General features: G+C 46.6%; 2 protein-coding genes, 1 long non-coding RNA gene and 1 other non-coding gene across 4 annotated transcripts; 2 read left to right on the top strand and 2 right to left on the bottom strand.

Moving 5' to 3' along the window:
• Positions 1–220: 220 nt before the first annotated feature.
• Positions 221–3,957, bottom strand: LOC134428333 (urokinase plasminogen activator surface receptor-like). Its single transcript, XM_063175007.1, has 3 exons — positions 3,873–3,957; positions 1,610–1,750; positions 221–405 (listed from the first exon to the last, which is right to left on the bottom strand). Exons 1-3 carry the CDS (start codon positions 3,955–3,957, stop codon positions 221–223), a joined length of 411 nt encoding a protein of 136 aa, XP_063031077.1.
• A 2,655-nt stretch (positions 3,958–6,612) lies between these two features.
• On the top strand, positions 6,613–6,740 carry LOC134428378 (U6atac minor spliceosomal RNA). The gene has a single exon (XR_010030380.1). It is a non-coding gene; the product is annotated as a U6atac minor spliceosomal RNA (small nuclear RNA).
• Positions 6,741–8,046: 1,306 nt separating this feature from the next.
• WDR5 (WD repeat domain 5) lies at positions 8,047–19,324 on the bottom strand. The gene is made up of 14 exons (XM_063174522.1): positions 19,305–19,324; positions 17,637–17,827; positions 16,684–16,792; positions 15,350–15,423; positions 14,348–14,437; positions 13,690–13,779; positions 12,867–12,950; positions 11,932–11,987; positions 11,749–11,795; positions 11,516–11,591; positions 11,169–11,202; positions 10,437–10,511; positions 10,106–10,193; positions 8,047–9,180 (listed from the first exon to the last, which is right to left on the bottom strand). Exons 2-14 carry the CDS (start codon positions 17,715–17,717, stop codon positions 9,080–9,082), a joined length of 1,005 nt encoding a protein of 334 aa, XP_063030592.1. The 5' UTR covers positions 17,718–17,827; positions 19,305–19,324; the 3' UTR covers positions 8,047–9,079.
• Positions 19,209–25,400, top strand: LOC134428120 (uncharacterized). Its single transcript, XR_010030325.1, has 3 exons — positions 19,209–19,295; positions 21,850–21,991; positions 25,325–25,400. It is a non-coding gene; the product is annotated as an uncharacterized LOC134428120 (long non-coding RNA).
• The last annotated feature ends 718 nt before the right edge of the window (positions 25,401–26,118 follow it).

Below are 26,118 nucleotides of genomic sequence, written 5' to 3'. Positions count from 1 at the left end.
TGCACCTGTTGCATTCCACAGCAGCAGATAACCATTGTTTACATTTAATTTCTGAGGCCTCTCAGCAGAAAAGATCCTAATGAAAGGATTTTTCATACAATACCTCCGTGACAGAGAGGGGCCAGGAGGGTGGGCATGCAGGCGCAGCGATGGGGGTACCCCAGCTGCCAGCACCCAGCCCAGGATCGCACCCCACATCCCCCAGCCCCAGAATGGGTGCTCAGGAGAGGAGCAGGGCAGCCAGGACGCAGGGCAGCAGCAGGGGCCCGGGCCCAGGCCGGGGGGCTCCGGGGGAGGCGTTGCACAGGTCGGTGTCGCAGCAGTGGATGCGCACCCCCGGCAGCTCCTGCTGCTGGCAGTGCCGGGAGGTGGCACAGCCGCTGGCCAGGAGGATGCCCAGGACCACTGCAAGGCAAGCACAGGGAGGGACGTCAGGGAAAATGTCACTGTAGGACATGGAACAACACCACGGGAATTCGCTGCTCCTTCCCAGGGAAAAAATGTGTCGCAGACGTGTTTAATGAAAAATCCTTTTGATAGGATTTTTTTCTCCTGAGAAGCTGAGAGGCCTCAGAAACGAAATGTAAGTAATAATTATCTGCTGCTGTGGAATGCGACAGGTGCTTCTGTGATTGGTCTCATGTGGTTGTTTCTAATTAATGGCCAATCATAGTCAGCTGGCTCAGACTCTCTGATCAATCACAAGATTTTATTATCATTCCTTTCTATTCCTTTCAAGCCTTCTGATTAAACCCTTCTTCTATTCTTTTAGTATAGTTTTAATATATAATTTATTTTAATATATAATTTATTTTAATACATTATTTTCTTTTAATATAATATATATCATAAAATAATAAATCATCCTTCTGAAACATGGAGTCCAGATTCTCATCCCTTCTTTCATCTTGGGACCACTGCAAACACCACCACAAAAAGAGACCTTTATTTCCTGACTCCAGCATTTATAGACTTCCCAAAGTGACAGCGGATTTGAGGGCGACAGTGCCACCTCTCTGATGACACTGGACAAACCAACAGTCCATCGAGTTTCTCCTCCTCCACATAAAAGAATGCAAAACAATGAGTTATTTACAGAAAACATGTAAGAAAGTTCACTACAAGAATGTAAACATCAGAAGGTGTGGTGGTGCTCACAGGGGTCCCAGGATGAGGGAAGAGATGAGAATCGACTCCATGTTTCAGAAGGCTGATTCATTATTTTATTATGTATGTTATATTAAAAGAAAATTATATACTAAAACTGTACTAAAAGGATAGAAGAAAGGATTTAATCAGAAGGCTTGAAAGGAAAGGAATGGGATGATAATAAAACCTTGTGACTGACCAGAGAATCTGAGACAGCTGGACTGCTATTGGCCATTAATTAGAAACAACCACATGAGACCAATCAAAGATGCACCTGCAGCAGATAATCAATGTTTACATTTCGTTCCTGAGGCCTCTCAGCTTCTCAGGATAAAAATCCCAGCAAAAGAATTTTTCATAAAACATGTCAGTGACGAGAAGGCTTAGAAAATTTTAAATTTCTAATTTTTTAAAAAAATCAGGGGTGACAGGTTTGGGGCTGAAGAGGGGCTGCACTCACCGCTCTCTGTTTTAATGCAGAACCGGTGCTTGAAGCCCTGGTGGCTCTGGGAGCAGGTGATCACCTCAGGCTTGGAGCACCCCATGTCCACGTTTTTGGTGCCAACCACGATGTTGCAGCCATAGCACTGCAGTCCAGACACTAAACAAGAACCAGAGGGAACACGGCCGGATTTTTATTTTATTTTGTTTTTTCCAGGGGGGAAAAGGCTTCATCTCGTTCCGAGCCGCTCTCTACCGACGGCTTCGCAGCGCTCCCTGCCTTGCCAAGTCGCATTAAGCCCGAGCCAGGAGCTGCCCGTCACTGTTTACCCGGTGGGCCCGAAAATACAGAATCATCTCCCACTAGAGGTCAGTGCGAAATCAGAGATTAGCCGCAGATTTGAGCTGGGATCAAACTGTGCGAGCTCTGAAACAGGGGGTGGAAAGAGCAGGTGAAACCTCACAACCACAGACACCACCGAGTCGGGGCTCAAGGCAGGCTCAGAAACACCAAATTTTCACCAAATGTCTCCAGTTTAGCTGTGCTTGCTATAAACAGCTTTTCCCTTTTTCACCAAATTTCTCCAATTTAGCTGTGCTTGCTAGAAACAGCTTTTCCCTTTTTCTCCAAATTTCTCCAGTTTAGCTGTCCTTGCTATAAACAGCTTTTTCCCTTTTTCACCAAATTTCTCCAGTTTAGCTGTGCCTGCTAGAAACAGCTTTTCTTTTTTGCACCATTTTTCTCCAGTTTAGCTGTGCCTGTTTTGGCACTATTTGCTCCATAGGGATGGGTTTATCAGCGTGGCTTGGTTTTCCCCCTGATGTTATCACACAGGGTCTGTCAGGAAGGCAAACCTGCTTGGAAATAAAAGGGAAATCCTCCTTCAGAGCCACCGTGGTGCCTGTGACCTCCTGTGTTCCCACAGGGGGTTTTGGGGGCTCAAAATCTGTTCCCACAGGGTTTTTGGGGGGCTCAAAATCTGCTCCCACAGGTTTGGAGCATCCTCACACAGCCAGGCACAGCGAGGGGAGTCCCTGCCCCGGCCAAACCAGGGAATAGGAGCCCAAAGGATCACAAATCCTGGCACGCTGCCCTTTTGTACAAAACACAGTGACACCACTCCATCCTAAAATCACCAGCACGCAGCTGCACCGCTCGGGAGTGCTCCTAAATTCACCCTGAGGATAAATCCCACCTGGGCAAGTTGGGTTTAGGAAGGATGGAAAAGGGTAAATCTCACCTGGGCAGGTCGGGTTTAAGGAGGATATAAAAGGGTAAATCCCACCTGGGCAAGCTGGGTTTAGGGAAGATGGAAAAGAATAAATCCCACCTGGGCAAGTAGGGTTTAGGAAGGATGGAAAAGGACAAATCCCACCTGGGGATATATAATAAAACTATACTAAAAGAATAGAGTATAGGTCGGGTTTAGGGATGATGTAAGAGGATAAATCCCACCTTGGCAAGTTGGGTTTAGGGACAATGGAAAACAACAAATCCCACATGGGTAGGTCAGGTTTAAGGAGGGTGGGAAAGGGTAAATCCCACCTGGGCAGGTCAGGTTTAGGGAAGACGGAAAAGGATAAACCTCACCTGGGCAAGTGGGGTTTAGGGAGGATGGAAAAGGACAAATCCCACCTGGGCAGGCCGGGTTTAGGGAGGATATCAAAGGGTAAATCCCACCTGGGCAGGTTGAGTTTAGGGAGAATGGAAAGGGCAAATCCCACCTGGGCAAGTGGGGTTTAGGGAGGATGGAAAAGGACAAATCCCACCTGGGCAGGCCGGGTTTAGGGAAGATATCAAAGGGTAAATCCCACCTGGGCAGGTTGGGTTTAGGGAGAATGGAAAGGGCAAATCCCACCTGGGCAAGTGGGGTTTAAGGAGGATGGAAAAGGACAAATCCCACCTGGGCAGGTCGGGTTTAGGGAGGATATCAAAGGGTAAATCCCACCTGGGCAAGTGGGGTTTAGGGAGGATATCAAAGGGTAAATCCCACCTGGGCAGGTTGGGTTTAGGGAGAATGGAAAGGGCAAATCCCACCTGGGCAAGTGGGGTTTAGGGAGGATATCAAAGGGTAAATCCCACCTGGGCAGGTCGGGTTTAGGGAGAATGGAAAGGGTAAATCTCACCTGGGCAGGCTGGGTTTAGGGAGAATGGAAAGGGTAAATCCCACCTGGGCAGGCTGGGTTTAGGGAGGATGGAAAAGGATAAATCTCACCTGGGCAGGTCGGGTTTAGGGAGGATACAAACCGTGACTCCAGGGCAGGGCCACACCAGCACTCACCCTCCGGCAGGACGAACACCACGGTCAGCAGCGACAGGATCCCATGGGCACCTCCAGCCATGTGTCTGCAGAGCAGGGGGGGCATCTTGGGGGTCCCCCAGAGCCCCGTTCACCCTGTGAGCTCTGGGGGAGCGGGCTGACACCCCCTCTCCTCCCAGCTCCTCACCCAGGCCGTTCTGATCCTCGGTGCTGCCTCCTCACCTGCCAGCCCTGCCCGGGGTGCAGCAGGGACCAGACCTGGCTGCCCAGCCAGCCCCTGGCACCCAGGCTCCTGCTGTGGGTGTTGAATTTCTCCCTGTTCCTCTGGAGAAATTCCCCGACCCTCTCAGTCCGTGCACAGACCTGAGTGCGTATGTGCTACCCTCGGTTATTTCTGTCCTATTTCCTCTGTCCACGATCACTTCCCATTAATACCACCGTGCAGCAGCTCTTGGAGAGAAATTCTCCCTAATCAAGATTTAGTTTTAAATCCACTTCGAAATCCTCTAATTCAGTTGGATTAGGCAGAAGGGGTTTGGGGAGATGTATGGTTTTACTTTATTTTTTTTTCTTTTTTTTTTTTTTGCCTGTCTCTTTCCTCTCTGAGCTGTCTCATCTTCATGAACGGACCCACCGGCTTTCTGTGACATATTGTGCTATTTAAAGAGGAAAGGAATAATTTTATTAAAGAGAAAGCAGTCTAAACTAATTTTAAATCCCAGACTTGAGATCCTCTAACAAAGCACAGCTCTGGGGATGGCCCTGGGGTGAAGGGGGAAACCTGAAGGAGAGGGAAGAGGGTTTGAATGGAATATTTGTGTTTTCATACCAGAAAATAGCTGCCTTAATAAAGCAGGGCGGGGGGGGTTAGAGCTGATCGTAGGGCTTGGATCAGCTCTGGAGGGAGCTGGGGCTGGTGGGGCTTGGGGAGGGGACAGAGGGACAGCAGAGGGAGGGACTGAGCAGCGATGGCTCTGCAGGGCCAGGGTCACACCCTCATGGGACACCAGGGATGTCCCCAGCTGCAGGAGCAGGCCCCCAGCCCCCTGTGCGCCCCTCCAGAGCTGTCCCCACAAGCAAAGCCCCGGCTCTGAGCGGAGCTAATGGGACTTGGGGAGATAATGCTTACTAATAAGAGAGCGCGACCGAATGCGCGGGATTAAAAAATTAAAATGACAAAATAAGCAGCTTATGTAGCTCATCCAGCAACTGCCTGCTAGCAGCACCTGAAGTCCCCCACCCTGGGCACCCCCAGCCCACCGGGCACCTCCTGTGCCAGCCAGGCAGGCTCAGAATTATCTCCAGCAGCATTTTGAGCAGGGATGCTGGTTCATATTTCACCAAGAGGCAGCACAAACTGGCCCAAGGAGGGGCATCTACAGCTCGGGAGGGGCAGTTGGCACCTGGGAGAAGTGCCCAAGAAATGCAGCTCATGGATTTAAATCCCTTAAACCACCCAGGGTGTCTCGCTTGCCTCGAAACAATGTGATTGTAACAAATGTCTGGCACAGTAAAGCCTGAAAGCCTGGGGGAGAAGGGATAAAAGGCAGGAAATGGGATTGATTTAAACGCGTGCATAAATCAGAGCGTTCAATAAGGAGGGAAAACTTTTAATCCCCTAATAAACTCATCGGTTATCTGGAAGGGGCAGCCAGGAGCAGCCTGGGCTCTGTGGCAGCGATGCAGCATCCCTGGAAGGGTCCAAAGCCAGGCTTGGAGCAACCTGGGAGCGTGGAAGGTGTCCCTGCCCTTGTCAGGGGTGGGAACGGGGTGAGCTGTGAGGTCCCTTCCACCCCGAGCCGTTCTGTGAGTCTGTGATGCAGCAGCTGTGCACAGCTGGCAGGGCTGCGCAAACCCCTGGGCGCTGCACCTGGATCCGCAGCCTCATCCGCAAAGCGGCTCCTCCGCTGCTCCTTCCCACCGGGAACACAGCGGGAAGGTCCGGGAGGGTCGCGGGGGTCGGGGGATGGAGGCGGCATCGGTGGCACCTGCAGCGGGATGATGGGAGAGTCATCCTGGTTTGAGGGATTGCAGCGCTCACTTAGAGAAGTGTTCGTCTGGTTTGATTCCATTGGGATACCGAAGAGAAAAGCCTTAAGAAAAGGGAAAAAAACCCACACAACCTTTTTCACCGCTCTCGTATGTGGAACTTAGAACTCGTCAGTAGCGCTGGCGGAACTCGGAGCGATTTACGAGCTCCGTGGCAGCGGGAACGCCTCGGGAATGGGAATGGGCTCCCTCCTGCACCGCTGCTCCGGCTGCGGGAGATGCTCAGACCCGAGGGATACGCGGAGAGAAAGCCCAGACCCTCGGGATATCTATCCAGCGGGAAAGCTCAAACCCCGCGCAGGTTACGCGGGACAGCGCAACCCCGCGCTGAGCTCATCCCCGCGGCACCGCCCCGCCGGGGGCGGGACTCGAACCGGCGACCCCCGGGCGCGCCCGCCTCCATCAGCGAGGCTAAAGCGAAACCACGCCCCGCGCGTCACGGGGCAGGGGAAGAAGCTCCGCCTTCTGCGCGCTGATTGGTTGAATGTGATGAATATATTAAGAGGGTAGAGGAAAGTGCGCGTTTTAGCGATTTAACCGATATTTTTATGAGTTTTAGGTAAAATTTGAGGCGCAGAGTGAAATATTTCTTATGGGGATTAGATACAGATGTCGAATTGAGGGGAAAAAGAATAGCAGCGTCGGCTCACTCTGTTCTACAGAGATGGAGGATACTGGAGGTTTATAAAGCATCGGGTGAAAACGCGCAGTTGTGTTGTATGAAAGGAGAGAAGGTTAGCACTCCCCTTGATAAGGATGGAAGAGGCCCCAGTGGCCTGTACAACACACATACGGTTAAGGCACTGCCACCTACTTCGTGGCATCTAACCATGTTTTTTTTCTGTTTTTTCACTCTTGTTTTCTTTCCGGGAGACCCTAAACAAAGCGCAGCGGGCACTTTTTTAGTCCCCCGGCTCGCCTTTTCCCTCAAAAGCCGCCGGCGCAGCAGAGATAGCTCACAGCAGTAATTCACCCTCCCTCAGCATGATGTAACACACCCCAGCCACTCTCATAAAATAAAGTTACACCTCCCCTGCTCCAGCCAGCACAGAATCCTCGTTTCCAGAGCTGTGCCCGAGCTAATCCTGGCCCTCCAACCACCCCAGCCATGCCAGGCTGCACAGAATTAGAGGTAAGCAGAGCTCATGCCAACGGGCCCCAGCATTAATCCCAGGTGGGATATTAAGGATTTAAACACAACCTTTATGAAGAGCAGCTTTACAGCAGATCCTTTACATTAGGGACTTTTCTAGCCCTGTTCGTGAGATTTCAGCAGAAAATTCATCTCTGTCCTCCTCAGCTCTGTGTGGCAGCACAGCTGGGCAAGCAAAGCCACTCACACACAGGGACAGGAGAAGCACCATGCCAGGAAATATTTCTGAATCAACATTAAAATGCTTTGCTGGAGTGAAATTCCACCTCCTCCATGCTGCAAAGCAGCACAGCCACATCTTGCATTGAAGAGTTGCACTGGCCCTCAAGAATAAGGCTGAAAAAAATCCTGAGTTGATCATTTTAGCAGTGACACCAAGTCTAGACACAGTGTCCCTTCCTGGGGGTAATGAAAACCCTCCAAAGGCAGGGATATTATTAACAGCCATTTTAGCAGCTCAACATGAACTCTATTTTTATACTTTAAAAGAAAACCTATGCCTCATGTCTTGCAGCTCTTTCTCTCCAAGGGTTTCAAAGCAAGGCAGCCTCAGAGCAGCACCCCAGAGGTCTGGGCTGTAATTGATTTTTTTGTTATTACCAAGCACACGAGGTAAATACAGGAAAAAAAATGAGATTTTGCTTCACCAGGAGCAAAACATCCCTTTGCAGCAGAGTCCTTTGGGTGCAGTAAAACTTGTGGATCCAGCACAAGGTAAATCCTGGATCCCTGCAAGGAGAGCAGCAGGAATCATTTCCTTTGGCTCAAGCTTTCTGTGAGGGGTTGTAGCAATGTTGTCTCTGCAGCTCAATCCTTTTCCCTTCATTAAATCAATTTGGATTTGTGTTTGCTCCTATTTTTCTCTCCACGCTACTGCTCCTCATCCTCCCTCACTGGAGTTTCTATAGAAAACATCTCCCCTTCAAAATGTATTTTAAGAGAAGCTCCCATGGGCACAGACACTTCACATGAGCACACTCTTCACCACAAACATACACATAAAATCCCACCTTTTTATTATGGCACATGGTATTTTTCTGGATGTGTAAATACCACATGGATATGACAAAAAGGGAAAGAAATACCAATGCTGAGATAGATACAGAGTCATGCCATTTGCAATACAGCTTCATACCATGGATTGCCAAGATACAAAAAGTCTGGGTTTGTTTCTTTTTACATTGAAATAACTTTACAGTGTTCTGTGAGTTGGCTTTAGAACCAGAAGAGGCAAAATAAAATTAAAAAAAAAATTAAAATATGCTGAGAACAACTACAAGCAGGATTCATTTTAATGGTTAACAGAAGAACTGTAACTTTGCTCTAGAACAGCATCTATTAAACACACATAACAAGAGGTAAGCAACTATACAGAAGGTAAGAGATTCCACCACAGGAGTCAAGTCAGGGGCAGGAAGAGGGAAATCTGGAACTGCATGGTTTTATTTGGTCACAAAGTTTTGAGCTGAGTGTTTTAAAATGAAGCACCCTTAAAAATGCAGTACTCCTATTTAAAACAATACAGAAATTTCCCAAGAGACTAGAAACTACATTCTGGGAAAAAAAAAATTTAAAAAATTAAAAAAAAAAAAAAGTAGACATATTAAAAAAAATTCCACACATCTCTAGGCCTGTGACTTAACTTACTGGTACAAAGTAGACTGGCAGCTCTTCCTTAAGCAGCAACAGTGCCCAGAAGCAATGCCATCAGAAAATACAGTATCTTTGGGGTGTCCAACACTTCTGACCCGACATCAGAATCATCCATTTGTCTGCCAAAACATCAGGCAAGAAAAGGAGACACTGCATCTTTTTTTGTTTCTTTTTTTTTTCCACCACGTTGCCCAGCTCTAGCAGAGCTAAGATGTTTTCTTTGGGCCAAGACTAACAGAAACCACTTTAGCAAATATTCTTCAGGTTTCCTGCCAAACTGGATTTATGGGTGTTTTTATTTTTGAATCATTTTTTTAAAAACATGTTGAATTTTTTTTTTTTCCTGACAGTCTCTAAAGCAATCCTGGAACGTTTAACAGTCACTCTTCCACAGTTTAATTGTTTTGTCGTTTTCTAGCGCCGCTGACGCGATGATGTTTTCTGTTGGGTGACAAGCTGTGGAGATGACAACATCTGAGCAAAAAGAAAAGATAAAAAAATTGAATTATTTCAGTCTTGTTCATAACAGGCATTTCTGAAAATTAGCAACTGTGTTTTATTTCCTTGTAGCAGGATTTAATGTGTTATTTGTAAATTTCTTACAACTTTTGCTACTCTGTGAAAGGAAATACAAGCAGGAAAGAATTGAGGGCAGTGGGGAAGTGTCTGACAGGTTTCAAAAGGTGAGAACTCTCTAGATTCCAGTTCTTACTTCTACCAGATCATGTCAGACACAGCAGAATCAAAACCCAGCTCAGTTTTTTGTCACGGAAGGTATTTCCAATATCCCAGGCAATCCTCAGGTACCATTTCATCTCCAGAGCCTGAAAATTAAAATCTGCTGCCACTGCTTTCCTTACAGTGCAAATCACTGGGATCCTGCCCCAAAAAACACTGGGATACAGCCTGAATTCCCTGAGATCCAGCCCAAAAATCCACTGGGATACAGCCTGAATTCCCTGAGATCCAGCCCAAAAATCCACTGGAATACAGCCTGAATTCACTGGGATCCAGCCCCAAAATCCACTGGGATCCAGCCCCCAAAATCCACTGGGATCCAGCCCCCCAAAAAATCACTGGGATCCAGCCCAAAAATCCACTGGGATTCAGCCCCAAAACACAGCATTCACAGTCATTAATTTATGAGACATTTAAATATCTTGACCAGTTCTGTGCTCAAGCAAATCTCCTTTGCAAGTTGATGTCAAAGTTCTTCACAGGTGAAGAATAAAACATTTTCAATGCCCATAAAAAGAAGCAAAACTCCCAGGATTCAATTAAGCTTCAGCCAGTCAAGAATTCATGGGTCTGAGAGTAAAAATTGATGTAAGATAGAAAATGCTCAGCACTGATGGTATGAGGGATATTTTGTCAATAAAACCAGAATTCTCTCCCTCACCTGTGTGTCCTTGTAGTTTCTGTACAATCTCTTTTGTCTGAAGGTTCCAGATGTAAACCAGGTTGTCTTCTGAACCAGACACAATCCACTGCAGGGGCAGAGAGAAAACAAAGTTATCTGAATCTTTCTGATCCATATCCAATAAAGATTTCATTGTTGGCATGTGAAAGGGAGAAAGAGGAAAATTCAGAAAACCTGACAGTGAGCCCACCTAGAGACATAGAAACCAGCACCCACTAAAGGAGGTTTTCAGCCCCAAAATCCTCTTTTATCTACAGAGGAACAGTAAAACTGCACACAGATAACAATAAATAATCAGATCAACACCAACCTTTCCACCAGTGACAGAGAAATTGGCAAATATGCAGTACTTCTCATTTTTGTGTCCTGTGTAGGTCTTCAGGCACTGGAAGGGAAGAGCCACAGGACATTAATGCAGCTGGGAGAGTTTTCTCAGTCAAGGACAAACTCTCTAGGAAAAAAAGACTGAATACATCAAACTGTGATCCTCACCCTGCCAAAAAGGGAGATCTAGAGGATGCAAGTGCAGCTCTGCTCTAAAACACAAAACAAGCCCTAAATTTGTCCCATTACAACAGTGAAAGAGATCAAAGGCAATTTATTTTTCATGCAGAGAAAAATGCAGAAATATTGCTGTACTCAATGTCTCAGGGCTATGCAGAAGGCAAGTATTTTCATTTTTTTTTCTTTTCAAAGACATTTTTAGTCAGAATCAGAACAGTTTGAGTTTGAAGGGATCTTTAAAGGTCTGACATGGGCAGGGACACCTTCCACTATCCCAGGGTGCTCCAAGCCCCTCCAACCTGGCCTTGGACCCTTCCAGGGACCCAGGGGCAGCCTCAGCTGCCAGGGCCTTTTCACCCTCACAGGAAACTTTCTAACCTGAATCCTCTTTTAGTTCAAAACCATTACCCCTTGTCCTGTTGCAACTGGCTCTGCTGAAAGTTCATCCTCTCCACTGAAGAGGTACTGTTTAAAAATCACATGTAAAATCCAATTTTCCTAAAAGCTTAGTTAAGTCTACCTAAATAGAAAGAATTACCTTTCCTTTGCTGTAGTCCCAAAGTTTAAGAGTGCTGGAAAACAAAAACAAAGATTTTAGTTCTTGGGTTTTTTTTTAAATCTGAAAAGTTCCTAGCAGCTGGAAAATGTTTCTCCATACCAGAGTTAAAAGTTTTCATGGCTCATTTTAGCCTGGCTTTGGAATGCAGGGTTAGTTAACCCCAAAATATCAATTTTGCCATGCCATTCATATTCTCCTCCACAGAAAACACTATATATGAATCATGCATTATCATTACTATAGCAGCCAAAAAGCAAATTAAAGCATGATTTGATACTCCAAATTTCAAATCTGTGTGTTATTCTCCTTTTTTTTCTAATACTTACTTGTCCAAAGTTGCAGCTAATATGTATTTGCCATTTGGTGAGAATTTCACAAAAGACACAGGAGGGTTATCATCATCTACAGCAAAATGAAAAGCAGGGTTACAAAGAGCACAGCTGTGTTGTCTCACTGACAGAGAGGTTTCTTTTGACATGCATTTGTTTTTAATAGTTTCACTGAAACACAGAAAATCTGTGTGAAAAATACAGCCCAGACAAGAAATATTTCTACTTACCAATCAGTGTTTTCAAGCACTGGCCTGATGCTGTATCCCAGATACGACTGGTAAAAACACAGAAAAAATAATTATTATTGGGCTTGAAGTCTTTTATTACAATTTTAACATCACAAATACAAGGTTTTGATTTTTTAAGTATTTTTAAAATGCAAAAGGTTCAGAGTGATGCAGACAACTTACCAGAGTCCATCATAGCTACTTGACACTATCAGGGATCCATCACGATTAAAATGCACCTGGAATATTATAATTACTAATTATTAAAACTAAGAACTAAGAACTTTTATTAATAACTAATAACTTCTTAAAAATAACAACTCAATGTTCATAAAGATCAAATGTTTAAGCTCCTTATTTTCCATTTCTGACATGGAACATATCAGAATAAAACATGTAGGTAGAAACTGATTATTTTAAGGGCATGGAATAGAACCTCTCATGTAGCTACTTAAGGTGAATTTTCTGCTATTTGGATGTTTTAAGGTGAATTTTCTGCTATTTATATCTAAAGAATGATTCTTTAGAATTATTGCTATTAAAAGACATTTGTAAGTGTGAAATATCTTTTACACATTGCAGAATGACCATGTTAGAACAGCCACAGTGCAACACATCTGAGGCTCAGATTTTTTTCAGTGTTTTTCATTTCAGTGACTTTAAGAGTTGAACACCTTCTGTTTTTCCTTAATTCCAATGGATATTGCTGCATTCCAAGCTCATTTCTCCTAGGAAATTAATGAGATTTAAAACAGGAGTGTTGTGTGGAATAACTTCAGTAATGACTTGGAACAACACAAAAGCAAGAGAAATACAGATTGATTGTTCTCTGAGCATCAAATGCCACAAATCAGTGTCCCAGAATGACACCCAGGCATGCCTGGCACATGTCTGCACTATCCACATTTACAGCCAGGACCAAAATCCACACTGATCTTAGAGAAAACACCACTCAGTTCATTCCCACTGAGCAATGGCCCCTGGCAACAACCACAGCCCAGCCTGGGTGCTGTGTGAGGGCTTGGTGACAGCACAAACTCACCCTCCACAGGGCAGGAGAGGAGCTCTGCTAACACAACAAGCATTTTTGTGATTTTCACTGATCAGGAGGGACTTACAGCTGAAACTGGGTCAGAGTGAGCAGGCAACGTCTTGAGGCACTTCCCTGTTTTTACATCCCATATCCTCACGCTTTCATCGAACTGGAGAGGCAAGAGAGGCACCAGGGGTTTAATCAACACCTGACTGAGGCACTCACAGCATCAACCTCAGCCCAGCTGGGTCAGAAAGCCCAGGACACAACCAACAGGCTGGGAACACCTCCCTGAATGCCCTGTGTCCATGTCCCCACAGGGAATGGACCCTGTGGATGTTCACTGTAACAGATCCCAGCATTAAATCACATTTACATCCCCATTCCACTCCCATCCATGCAGGACACTGAGGATGGACTAAGGGCTTTTCCCCAAGCAAACACAGCAGGGGCAATGCACAGCTCACCTGCCCACAAGCTGTGTTTGTGAGGGAAAACACAATTAAAATGAGCTGTGTGATTCATATTCTTTTATTTAATATTGTTTTCAAACCATGATCTGACCCAATCTGCAGAGGGAGAGGTGATTAGAAGTCATCCTTTAGGTAAGTCAGAATCCAGGTGATTAGAAACCAGAAGTTGTACTAGAAATTCTGTATTCACTAATTATAAATTGTACTACATCAATCCTGCCTGCAGAAATCCTGTGCCATTCCAATCATAAATTAGTGTGCTACACTAATCATAATAATCTGTTAAGAAAATAAAGCTGTAATTGTAACTATGATTTAATACCATCATCATTCTGCCAAGGATCCCTAAAGAACCTGTCTGTCCCTTTAGTGACAAGTGACAGAGTGTGCAGTACTTGCTTCCCACAAAGGAAAAAAAAATTAAAAACCACTCACTGAGCCAGAAACGATGAGGTTTGACTGAGGGTTGAAATTGCAGCAGAAAACATAGTTACTGTGCCCTTTCAATGTCTTTAAGCACTTACCCTGAAATAAAATTCAGCAGAGTTAAATACACAGCATCACCCAGCACCATAAAAGCACCCAGAGAGAGCACATTAAGGTTAATCACTGTGCAGCACAGAAAGAAACATCTCTAACCCCAGATTTAGCTGGGCAAAGGGCCAGCTGCAACAAAACAGGGCAGAAAAAAATATAAAACAATCATAATGACTGCAGATGAGGTGCAAACTCTTTATGCAGCTCAGGACGATCCAAACCATTTAATATTTCTAATCAAAACTCAACCAAATTATCCAGTTCTGTCACGAGAGAATGGGGAGGAAAAAGCAGAAATAAAAGTTACAAAAAGGTTTCATCTGAGAGGCTTTTTGCTGTGGTTCTGTCTCTGTCTCCATCATCAGGCTTTAGAGCTCTCTCAGAGCATAACAGGCTCCTCATGGTACCCACAAGCATCCCACTCTTTCCAAGAGCACACAGCACAATTCATTCATCCTCACAGCCCATCCACCAGCTTGTTACAAGCAGCAACACAAGTGGAGAAGCCAATGCTGGAGAGAAATGAAGGTAAATAAATAATAATTCCTGCCCTTACCGAGCTTACATCCCATATTTTGAGAGTTTTGTCATCAGAGGCAGAGACAAGGAGGTTGGAATCTGATGACCAAGCAACATCAGAGATCCCCTAAAACAAAGGAAAACAATTCTGTTCTCAGCTCTGTTTGTTCAGCCACACAGAAAAGTGGAAAACAGACTGCAGATCACATTCCCAGCTGAAGCTTGAATGAAAATTCAGCACTGAGAGTCAGGAATTCTGTGATTTTGCTGGGTTAAGAGCTCCTCTGGCACAATTTTAAGCTGAGCCACCAACTCTGAGAACATCAGTAGCTCCTTCACAGAGTTCTCACTGTGGCCACCAAAACCCTTTGTTGGAATTCCTAAATAGAATGCTCATAAATTAATCTGAGTAAATGGCTTTTCTTCATGACAAATGGCTGCTGTTTACAGTCCAAGTCCCCAGAGGCTGGAGAAGACTCCTGTGGTTTTTCTTTTGATAAATCTTCATTTTTGCTCATGAAACTTCAGCATGTAAAAACTTAAAAAAAAAAAAAAAAGAGCTTGGAAGTTTTGTGTTTTCTTAAGAACTTTGCAGAATGAGTAAGTGTTGTGTTTATGTAGGCAAACCCACAAGAAAAATTCAATCTCCTTAAAAGGCAAGTGTTTTGTTCCTTATACAAAGGAAAGATGGAACAGGACACAGTGTCAGAATTCACAGGGATTTTCACCCAGGAATGCTCTGCCCTGTGTCTGAGGTGGCTTCTCCTGCAATTCAGGGACACAAGAAGCTGGCTGGGCACTGGGAATGCAGCCTGCACTGCACCCATATTCCCAGCCTGCCCCAAAATTAATGCAGCAATTCCAGAACTATATAAACAAAGAACAACTGAGGAACAAACCTTCTACATAGGCAGAACTAAGCAAGAATGGAAATTCTTGGTTACAGGTAGAACTTAACCAAGAATGGAAATTTCTGAATGAGGAAAAGAAAGCAAAATGCTTCCCAGGTAAATTCCCACAGAAACCACCTGATACTTACCAGCTTATGACCAGATATTGTTTTTTCAAACTTGCCATCATATGCTCCCCAAATTTTAATGAGTTTGTCAGCAGCTGGAAAAGAACGTGCCAGTTCAGAGGTTAATTAAGAGCACTAGCAGAGCTGTCCCTCCCAGGTGAAAGGAAATAAGTTAATTCTGTCTCTGGGCAGCTCTCCCTCCCCAGGCAGACCTCAGGGACGAAGGTGATTTTGAGTTGGTGAAGAACAGCTTCCTACACAGCCCTCTGCAGCAGCTGAGGTTACATAAGCTGCCTGGAATGCAGAGACACTCCAGCAGCTTTAGTTTCTCTCCTGACAACTTGGGTTTCTACTTTTGTTTTAGATTGCCAGTGGTAAAAGCAGTGCTGGTTCAGGGGAATGCTTGAAAGGCTTTTGCCCCAAAAAAGAACAATAATTACACCACAAGCTGGACTGAATGGATGCCTGCAGAAACCCAGACATATTATCCATGGTAACTTGCAAAGCAAGCCAGAGAAAAAAGTTGCTATTTGCCAGATATAGAGTTTGGAAAACATTTTCAGGGGAAAGGGGAGGGAAACTCTGATGGGGACACTAAGAATGATTTATATGGCACAGTGCACTGGTTTTATTGAGGTTGTCTGCAGTTAAGTCAAAGCCCCAAGCCATTCCCATGTCTGGAAGATGTTGCAGTGACCCTCACTGTCATATTCAACATTTCCAACTGGCCTTTCCTTACACATGGATTCTCTCTGCATCACTGACAGTCACAGAAGCACATTTTCAGGGCAAAGCTGTCAAGCAGTGCTGAACACCAAAGAAACCCTCAGGAAATACCAGAGCTGACAGAAAGGAGACTTTTCTATCACTTAAGAGAGCAAGCAGTGAAACACTATTTATAACAACCTTCTGCACTTCACTGGGGCAATCAGAGCCTCTGACTGCCAAGCACCACAGGCACACAGGACAGAGCATCAACTCTGCAGCACCTTCCTTATTTCCCACAGGAAAGTTTTGCCTGCAGATACTGTGCACAAAGTTTAATTTAAATGTTCACTTCTAGTGATACACAAAAGCACAAGGGTTTTCTCTGCACAGGAAATAATCCTGTGCTGGTTTTTGCCCATTTGCTCAGTCAGGAAAGCTGAACAGGTGAGGGCTCTCCTGGCAATGCAGGGACCCAGTGCTCAAAGTAACAGAACTTAAAGGAAATTATCTCAAAGAGTGACAGCTTTGGGATCACTCTTTTAAGAAAAACCATGTCATGACATGGCATCCCTGATGGAGGCTCAGACAAGCCCTTCTTCAAGGCCCACATTTGTGTTTGAAATGAGACAAAAGCAGGCAATACTTACAGGAGCTGGCGAGCCACTCTCCATTAGGACTAAACTTGACTGATGACACTGCCTTTGTGTGTCCTGCTAACGTGAACTTGAGAGCATAGTTTGGCTTTACTGGGGCAGGCTGGAAGAGAAATACCCATGAATGAGTTAAACCCCAAATTCAGCATCTCAGTGGCCAGCTCTGATCAGCACAGGGGAATGGACCATGAGGATGTTTACCACAACAGATTCCAGCATTAAATCCCACTTACATTCCCATTCCCCTCCAAATTCAGAAAAAACCAAATACCCTTTCAGTCTGGGGCCTCACTGTTCCAAGCACAACACCAAATCCCTCCTGAGGTAAATTCCATCCAAGCCAGCAACAAACAAGTGAGAATAATCCAACAGCCCAACCACAAAGTGCCTGGCACTTCCAAGTGACACTCTTGGTATTGATCTGTGCAGTGCTTTCAAGTGTTTGCATCTTCACCCTGATCATGAATTAAACCACAGGCCAATTCCTCCTGCCCCTAAAATCCCACTTTTACCTTTTGAAAACCCCTAAAATCCCACTTTTACCTTCATGGTTAGACAATAACACCTCCCTTGAGCATCTCCAGGCTTCAAAGAACCTGAATAACTGTTTCCCCACTGCACAACTAGAGGTTCACCAATTCTCCAGCCCCCTCCAGGCATTCCAAGGACACAGACAAACAGCCTTTGTCATGATCAAAATGACAAGAAATATTTCACTAGTGAGAATTTCCCCAAAACCTATAAAAGAACACTTAGCACTACAGCAGAGCTGCACTCCATCCACTTTTCCCATAAAATCCTCAGCACGAGACAACAGCAGAAGCAGCCACATGGAAAAGATCTCAATTTACAGGAGAATTCAAATCCCTGATTCTGATCTGGCTGCTGAGTGTTCAGGTAATTCCAGGTGTTTTTTACAGGGATATTTTTTGGGGCCCCGCACACACCTTGCTCTGATTGGTCGAGGAGGAAGGAGTAGATTGTGTTTTGGTGGATTCTGCATCTGGCTTCTTTTCTTCTGTTGCCATGGTTCTGGAGCTGGCAAATGAGACTTATGGGTGCTTGAAGGGGAGAATGAATGTGCTGCTTCAAAAGGCAGCTCCTGCCACTGAGAGGAGAACCACGCTGAAAGGAAAACCTGGAAGAAAAACAAAATATTCTCATTAGCTGTCAAAAAGATTCTCAGCATGCACAAGAGTGAGATTGGTCGAAGTGCAGGTTGCCAGAAACCAGCATGAAAACCCCTATTTATTATCTGTTGAGCAACAGAGCAGGATTTTAGGCCTTCAGACCTACTTATGTGCAAGACCAAGAACTCAAGCCACAGCTTTTGATCACTCCTTGGAAAAGCTTTTTCCAAACACACGTACAGCACAATAGCTTTGAGGTGTGGCAGGGTTTTCATCTCACAGACCCCAAAGCACTTGTAACAAGTACTTAGCACAGCGCAAATACAGCAGTTTGTACGGAAGATGGAAGGAACAGGCAAGGCCTTGCTATTTTAATTTATTAGGGAATATGAGATGATGATGAACACAAATAATAACTGGTATTTGCAAGACCTGACTAGATTCCTTTCAATATTTTGGTGTCATATTTCCCTGCTGAAAGGTCTGAGCACCAAACCACCCCATTCTCCACCCGAGACTCCTCCAGACTGGCAGCAGCCTTGGATCAGCCTCTCCTGAGTGGCTTTCTGTAACAAGACCTGATGGAGTGCAGCGCCAGGATTCCGTAATCGGGGCTGATGCTGCAGAGGGAACTGAGCTGCTCCGCTGCAGCTCAGCCACATTTCAGCTCGGGAACACAATCACCCCCGGCTCACACTGTCAGGATTTGCCTGCTAAGTGCATTCGCCACCTCGCAGCTCCTTTGGCTGCTGGCAGCACACTGGGGAACGGGAGCGCTTGCTCCCAGGATCCCGCGGCATTCCAAGCATCTCCTTGCCCAGATAACCAGTTGCCTGCCGGCTGTGCTGGGTGTGGGGAGATCCCAGAATGAGCCAGGCTGGAAGGGAGCACAGCAGGCTCATCCCAGAGCACATGGCACAGCCCTGCATCCTGACCATCCCCACTCAGGGACACTCCCCGGCCAATCTGAGGGCCACGAGAGCAAATTAAACTTTCCCAGAGCAGATCTCCCGTTCCTTTTCATCTGGAACTCATCTCGCAACTCGGCAGCTGCCAAACCCAAACCACCGCAGCAGCAGCATCGCTGCCGGGCCCGCCTGGGCTCCGTGCCCGGGGGGCGCATCCCCTCCCGCGGTACCGATAACACCTCCCCGAGCCCCCCGGCCCCGAGCGGCCCTTCCCTCGCTCTGGAATGCTCGGGAATATGGGGGGGGGGGGGGGACCCCGAGAATGTGGGGAGGGGGTGAGGGGAAGGTGGGGGGGGGGGGGCGGGCAGGGCGCGCGCGGAGGGGCCCGGGGTGGGGGGGAGCGGGCGGGCTCGGCGCGCGCTGCCTGAGGGGAGGCGGCGGCGGCAGCTCGCGCGGGCAACGGCGGAGCGGGAGGAGAGCCCCGGGCGGTGCGGGAGACGAGGAGGAGCAGACGGGGAGAGGAAAGGAGAGGAGCCGCCGCCGCCGCCTCGCCCCTCTGGTTCTTTCGGTGACTTACCGGGGGATGGGGATGGGGAAAAAGGGGGGGCGGCCGCCGCCTCCTCCGCGGCGAGGGAGGAGCGCGGCCGCGGGAGGGGAGGGGGGGACGCGGCGGCGGCGGCGGGTCCGGGTCCGCCAGGCGGGGAATGGGGCCCGGCGCCTGCGCGGAGGGGGCCGGAGGCCGCACAATGCCGCTCTCTCCCGGGAGCGCTACGGCGCGGCCCGAGAGCCAAAAGAGCGGCGCGAGTGCGCGCACGGGCGGAGCCCATCCCCGTGGCGTCCTGCCCGCCCCTTCCCTCCCCTCCTCCTTTTCCGTCCCCTCCTTCTTTTCCTTCCCTTTGCTCTTTTCTCTCTTTACCCTCCCCTTGTTGCTTTCACTCCTTCCCTCCCCGCGCCCGCTGGCGCTCCCCGCTCGCTGAGGGGAGCGCCCTGCCCGTGCGGGCCGCATCCTTGCCGGTGCGGCATTCCCGTGTGGGGATGTCCCGTACACACCGGGATCGGCGGCCACGGCGCTGCTCCCGCCGCCCCGGGGCCGTTGAGCTCGGCTGGAGGGGGTTAGGTGTCGTTGGGGTGCGACCGCAGCTGGCCCCGTTGGATGTACAGCGATAAAAGCGGCTGTGAGAAGGGCAGGCCCATTCGCACGGCAGTCATGGCTATAATAATGGATATAATAGTGGCTGTAATATCCATAATAAAGTCTGTAAAGGGTGGGGTCGGGATTTTCTCCACGGCAGGGAGTGGGGAGTCATCCTCAAGCTGCAACAGGGGAGGTTCAGGCTGGATATCAGCGGGAATTTCTTCATGGAAAGTGGTGTTAAACATTGGATCAGGAAGAAACGTTAAACATTGGAGCTGCCCAATGCAGAGTCCCCATCCCCGGGGGTGTCCAAGGAGTGACTGGATGTGGCACTCAGTGCCATGATTTAATTGATCAAGTGATGGTCAATCAAAGGTTGGACTCAACCATCCCAGAGGTCTTTCCCAACCCAAGTGATTCTGTGACTCTAAATGCTGATGTTAAATTTGTTAATTGACAAAGTGATGATCAACCAAAAGGTTGGACTCTACGATCCTGGAGGTCTTTCCCAACCCAAGTGATTCCGTGACTCTAAATGCTGATGTTTGACCCGTTTTAACACCAAGAGGGTATCTGAGGCAAGGTGGTTTTCTCAGTATATCGTCACACAAAAAGCCCTGACTCAGAAAAGTGTTTAATTCATCAAGGCCAAACAGCCCAGTTACAGTTAAACATGTGTTTAAGCACTTCTCTGGAGAGCAGTGGGTTATTTCTGAACCCACACGTTGCAGTCTGCTTTCACTTAAGAGGGAAGCAAAGGAGACGTGTGTCATTCACTGGCCCTTTAACACAGGAAGAGTTTTGGCTTCCAAAAATTCTAGTGGCAGTTGAAAAGGGAAAGGATGAAAAAAAAACTGTGGTGTAGTAAAGCCAAGGCCCTTCTCCTCCAGCCTGGAATCCTGCAGCAGAAATCTGGAGAATTAGCCCTACCCTCTAAACTCAGGGAGGTAAAACACAGAAGAGCTGCACAGTCCCCTGAACAATATTAGGGAACAAATCCAGTTAAATCCCTGGTGCTGATTCTTCCAGATGGCTTTGGCTTAATGTTTTCAGTATTTTAAACAATATGAAATAAAATGGGAGAATGCAAATCAGCAGTATAATGCTATTTATAGAACTTGCTTGTGGCAGGGTGGTTTTTGTTTCTTTCATGTTGGAGATAAGTTTGTATTTTGCTTCTCAGTGTCTGCTTTGGGAATTTTTGCCTGATATTTTTCTATATATTTTATATATTTTTAAAATATATATTTTCTATATTTTTATATGTAGAAAATACATGTAAATATGGTTGTATGTGTGTAGAAAACACATATATTTGCATGTATAAAAATCCTTATCTGCTGTGAATAATACCTCTCTGGAACTTGAAAAATGTAACCTTGACTACAAATTAAGTGTAATTCTAAACAACCCCTTAGCCTCTAAGTGTCCTGGATGTTTTTTTAAACTAGTTTAAAGTATGATAAACTCCCTTTGGCCAAGTACCTGATTCCATGCCAGGCAGGGTTTTTGATAGCATGGAGCTTGCAGAAACAGCACGAGCAGGGGCATTTCTGTGGGACTGCAGAACATCCCCAGGGCTCTGCACAGACAAAAATTTGGATTAAATTTCACTTGATGGTTATGAATCTGCGTGGGTCTTTCTTGCTCCCTGGCCAGGCTTCCACAGCTGGGATCAGCAGGATGTGACATCTGTCCAACCTCTGGAAAAGCGTGGGGCTTGGCAGGCTTCTCCCTCACCAAATCTTTCATTCCCTTTGCTTCAAAGAGCCTGAGCTTGGGGATGTGCCAAGTGCACTGGGAATGACACTTGTCCCAGGTGTTGGTGGGAGAGCAGCTTCCCATGGTGATGAAAAGGAGAGGAAAATTACTCAGATTGGAAGGAAGTGGCTGCTCCCAGTGTTACTGGGCTCCTCTGGGTGCTTTCCAGGCTGTCAGGAGCTCAGGCTGTGGCTCCTGCTGTGACCAATGTGTGATTCTGTCCCAGGTTGCACTGAGGCCAGAGCTAACCCAGAGCTGACCCAAAGGACATTATTGTTTGTGGAAAAGCTCCCAGGAACTTCACTACAGCCTGGACCTGTTCTTTAGACCTGCCTGCTGCAAACCAGCTCGTGCTGAGGTTTGTAGTGGTGAGTAATCACACAAGCTGTGTGAGCCCATGTTTATGTTTTGGCACAATTAGCAATCTCAGCTCGCGTTTTTATTTGCTTGGGCCCCTCAGCAGACAGAGGAAGTGCAGAACAGACTCGCTGTGTGTTGCACTCTGCTCCAGAAACAGGGAGGAAGAGCTCAGGAGAAACCTGCTGCATCTTTTAGGCTTCTAAAGAGCAGCTGATCCCTGACACAGAGCTGTTTCTGGGTGGTTCCTGACATTCTGCTCTGCTTTTTTCCTTCCCTAAATCCCAGATACATCACATTCATATGTTTCTTCTGGGATTTAAAAACAAACACTGAACCTTTTCCAGGATGATATTTCTACCTCCCCCACTACACTCTAAGCCTTGCTCGCATCATTGCCAACATTTGTTCATTTAAAGCTAGGAAATCTTAGCCCAGTGGAGAGCAGGTAGGATTGGAATCTTCCTGCCTTGGGAGGGATGTGTACAAACACTTAATCCAGGCATGAGGGGCCTGGAAGAAGTTGAAGAACTCATTTCAGTGTAAGATTATTGAACACTGCATGTATCAAACCCTTGTTAGTAAAGACCTGCTAAGAAACATGATTTTGAAGAGCAGGTTGGGAGTCCTGCAATGTGCAATTCATTCAGCACAAATCCCCCCCAGTGGCAGCCCCAGCCAAGCTCCTGCACTGAGGCTGCTGCTTTGAGAGCCCAGGCTGAGTCACACACGCTCTGACTGCCAGACGTGATGACAGCCTGCCTCTCCCAGCCACTTCAACTGGAGCAGCAGGTTCTCAGCACTTGTGTGAATCAGGAGCTTTGTTCTTTGGCTGCAGCCACAGTGAGGGGACAGTTCAATGCAATCCACTCACACCCCTGAAATAGTTTTAGTGAAATCTATTTATTACTCGTTGTCATTTACAGATCAAGATGTTTGAAGGTGTTACTGTTAGAGGATCTCTCTGCCATTCTCTCCAGTCTCTGTGAGGGGGCAGGAGGAAAAGTAAGGAAACTCAGAGGAATCCTCGAGGGCTCTGGCATGTTCCAGTGTCTGTTGGCTTAATCTGCCAGCTCAGTAACACACACCATTCACAGCCTTGCTTACCTGTGCAAACACTGTGTTCCCAGCAGGTGCTGGGTCTCCACATCACACTGAATGTCCAGCAAAACCATTCAGGTGCAGGTAATTTCCAAAGGAACTTTTTAAACTATGCCCAAAGTTTCTGGGCAGTTTCTTTTCCATTCCCAAATTCTGTGCTCATGTTCTTCTCTCTCACAACAGTTTAGGCCTTTGCTCTGCCTCTTTCCTTACATATAAATCTTAGCCCACTGTATCCCAGTCTCCAGCTCCTCCAAATAAAGCTTTTTGATGCCTCCTGGTAAGACACATCATAGACAGGAGATTTTGTGGGCTCTTCATGCCCTTCCTGTCCATTGCAGTGGAAGCACTTCAACTCTGCTTCACTGGATTGAGAACACTCAATCTGGAAAAACTTTAAATCTCCTCTGGACCCTCCACTGGATATTGGCTGACTTGAGAGCGCCATTCAGATCACAATGAAAACTCCTCTTTGCAGATGAACACATACAAGATCCTTTAGGTCTTGGGTTGCTCAATTCTTTCCTGTCTTCCCTTCAAAGAGCACATTCCTGTGCCTTTTGGGGCTTGTAGACATCCTGGCTTCCCAGTCTGGGGGCTCTGCTCACCCCTCTCCAGATGAAGAGGGAACACTGAAGATCCAAAGCCCTGCAGGCACTGACATTCCTGGGAGTGAGGAGCCAGGGTGGCCTCACCAACTGGTGTGTCCAGGCTCTCAGAACTACAAAGAATGAGTCAGAAGAGCTGAGTCCCAATTCTGCCTCTGCCCGTGATTCTCTGCATCATCATATTCCCTCTCAGCTTCCTCAGCTGAAAAACAGGAGTCATAATATTTCCTTACTTACAAAAGCTGTTAGGAGGATTATTGCATTGTTGTGAATTCCACAGATGAAAGGTACTACAGAAGAACAAACTGCAATTATTGTTTCAAACCTCTGCCCTAATCCTGTCATCCTTAACTTACTGAATAACACTTACTCAATCGAGGAAATCTTGCCACTACACTGAAGATGATCATTGGAAAAGATGAGTCTCTGTTATAATAAGAGCATTTATCCCCTTGTGTTCAACACCCTTCTGCCTGACACTGGAGTGATCTGAGTCATGTAATCTCCCCTTGCAGTGGGAATCTGTGGTTGTGATAGTGGAACAGGCACAGGTGAAAATCAGAAGCTTGCAGGAAGTACCTGTGGCAAAGATCAGAAAAATTGGTGTTCCCAGCAGCCCCTGATTCCTGCTAAGTACTGTTGGGTGCAGTCACACAAGGCACTGAGTGTGATCCATCCTCCCAAAACTCATCTGTCCCACAAAGTATCTCCTTGTCTGCTTCCATCCCCTCTGGGTTTCAAAACACTCAACACTTCATGACCAGAGAGGCAAAAAGTGCCAATGTTTAACAGCCCTGAAAACTACTCTGGTTTTGCACAAATAACATTTTTCTTTTTGAATCCTGTGCACAAAGCTTCTGAGATGGATGTAGATACCACTAGGCATTACAAGTTAAAAAGTACTGTAACAGCCAGGAATAAATACATGGCAGGTGTTCATTAACAAGACACTAATTGGGTAACTGGAGGTGCAGCATAAAAGACCACAGAGGCCAATTGCGAAGCTTTGGGTGAATCTGGGATGCTCCTCTGAGCTTGGGGAGTAGAGGAAATAAAGAGCTGCTTCTGTAGGTTTCTGTTTTATGGAAAAGCTGATATTAAGGTGTCTCAGAAGAGGCAGCCTGCTACATCTTGTGCACGAAACTGTGTGACAAAATCAGTTCAGAATTTAATTTAAAGATTACAACTCTTCCTCGGTTGAAGTGCTTTTACTTTGGCTTTGGTAACTTGAGCTTAAATGATTCTGATTTGATTTCACTGTACCTCCTGAGGGGCTTATTCAAACTGAGTCAGCCTGTGCCTGTTTGGCTAAACCATTATCTAAACTCACTGCCTTGCATAAAGAAGGCTTTAGGGATCCCAAAATATGTTTGCTTTCCTAATCCCTTGGAGGATGCAGCAGGGTTCTTCAAGCACAAGTCTGCAGACCTACAGGTAGGTGTGTGAGTGACTGCTGTGTTCCAGGTTGAAAGCTGATAGTGGTGAAATCTCTGGGGACACTTTCCCACGTGAATTGTTTTGCCTGCTCAGCCTGCTGCATAATGAACATGACAATTTGGGATGAAACTCTCTTACACCCACCCTGGGTGAGATAAGGCAGATAAGGTGTAATTGGAGACTCCTTTTGGGTTGCAGTTTTGATGCACCCTTCATCATCGTGCCTCTGACAGTGGATTTGCAGTGAGGATCAAGCCCCAATATTGAACTTGTGCCCATTCACTGTGAGGTGAGTGCCCTGCTGGCTTGGAGAGTTTAATGCTCTCACAGAGTTTCTGCTCTTTGGCTTCTCTTGTCTCTGCCTTTCTGCCTGCACTCCCCAATTTCTCTCTGCTCTGTGTCTGTTGCTGGGGTTGCTGAACACTTTTGCATTAGGGGACCCCTGTTCAGCTCCTTGTGGCTCTGCCAAGTCTCACATTGCAGCCAACACTTCTTTTGTTGCACGAGTTTGTCTTAAACTAAAATATAAATACTTTTAAACCCCAAGCTTTCAGATTATGATTTAGCTGAAATAGAGTCTTTAGAGTGCATGAGTCCATTTTTCCAAGTGTTCATAATGAATGCTCAGCCCATTTCTCCCTGCCCCCTCCCTTGGAAAGCTTCAGCTGCCAACTTTTCCCAGCCCCCATGCCTAGAGCTGCAGCAGTTTTCATTTAGGGGCTCTTTGGTCATGCTCATGATTTGGTGTCTGTGTATGTTATGGCATTCAGGAATTCCTACTCTGGTTATCCCTGTGGGATCAGGGACATCCTGGAGCAGGACAGTGCAGTCAAAAGAACTGCCCTGGCTGCCTTCAGCTTTCCAATGCTTTGATACACTTGTGATCTTTTACATTGCCTTAAAAATGGGCGTAGAGCAGAACAATGGTAAAAAGTGCTCAAAGTCCTTCCCCTTACTCACAGATATCTGGAATTCAGGACATTGTGGGCAGG

The sequence above is a fragment of the Melospiza melodia genome, chromosome 22 (genome assembly GCF_035770615.1).
Source record: "Melospiza melodia melodia isolate bMelMel2 chromosome 22, bMelMel2.pri, whole genome shotgun sequence".
Lineage (NCBI taxonomy): Eukaryota > Metazoa > Chordata > Aves > Passeriformes > Passerellidae > Melospiza > Melospiza melodia.
This window is presented reverse-complemented; position numbering and strand designations above follow the sequence as displayed.

Coding starts and splice junctions, on each gene's coding strand:
- LOC134428333 (XM_063175007.1), bottom strand. CDS start 3,957: ATGCCCCCCCTGCTCTGCAGACACATGGCTGGAGGTGCCCATGGGATC. Junction 1,751..3,872: donor GGTGTTCGTCCTGCCGGAGG/GTGAGTGCTGGT, acceptor GTTCTTGTTTAG/TGTCTGGACTGCAGTGCTAT. Junction 406..1,609: donor CTGCATTAAAACAGAGAGCG/GTGAGTGCAGCC, acceptor CTTGCCTTGCAG/TGGTCCTGGGCATCCTCCTG.
- WDR5 (XM_063174522.1), bottom strand. CDS start 17,717: ATGGCAACAGAAGAAAAGAAGCCAGATGCAGAATCCACCAAAACACAA. Junction 14,438..15,349: donor CAATATCTGGTCATAAGCTG/GTAAGTATCAGG, acceptor CCTTTGTTTTAG/GGGATCTCTGATGTTGCTTG. Junction 11,988..12,866: donor ACTCTGACCCAGTTTCAGCT/GTAAGTCCCTCC, acceptor ATAATATTCCAG/GTGCATTTTAATCGTGATGG.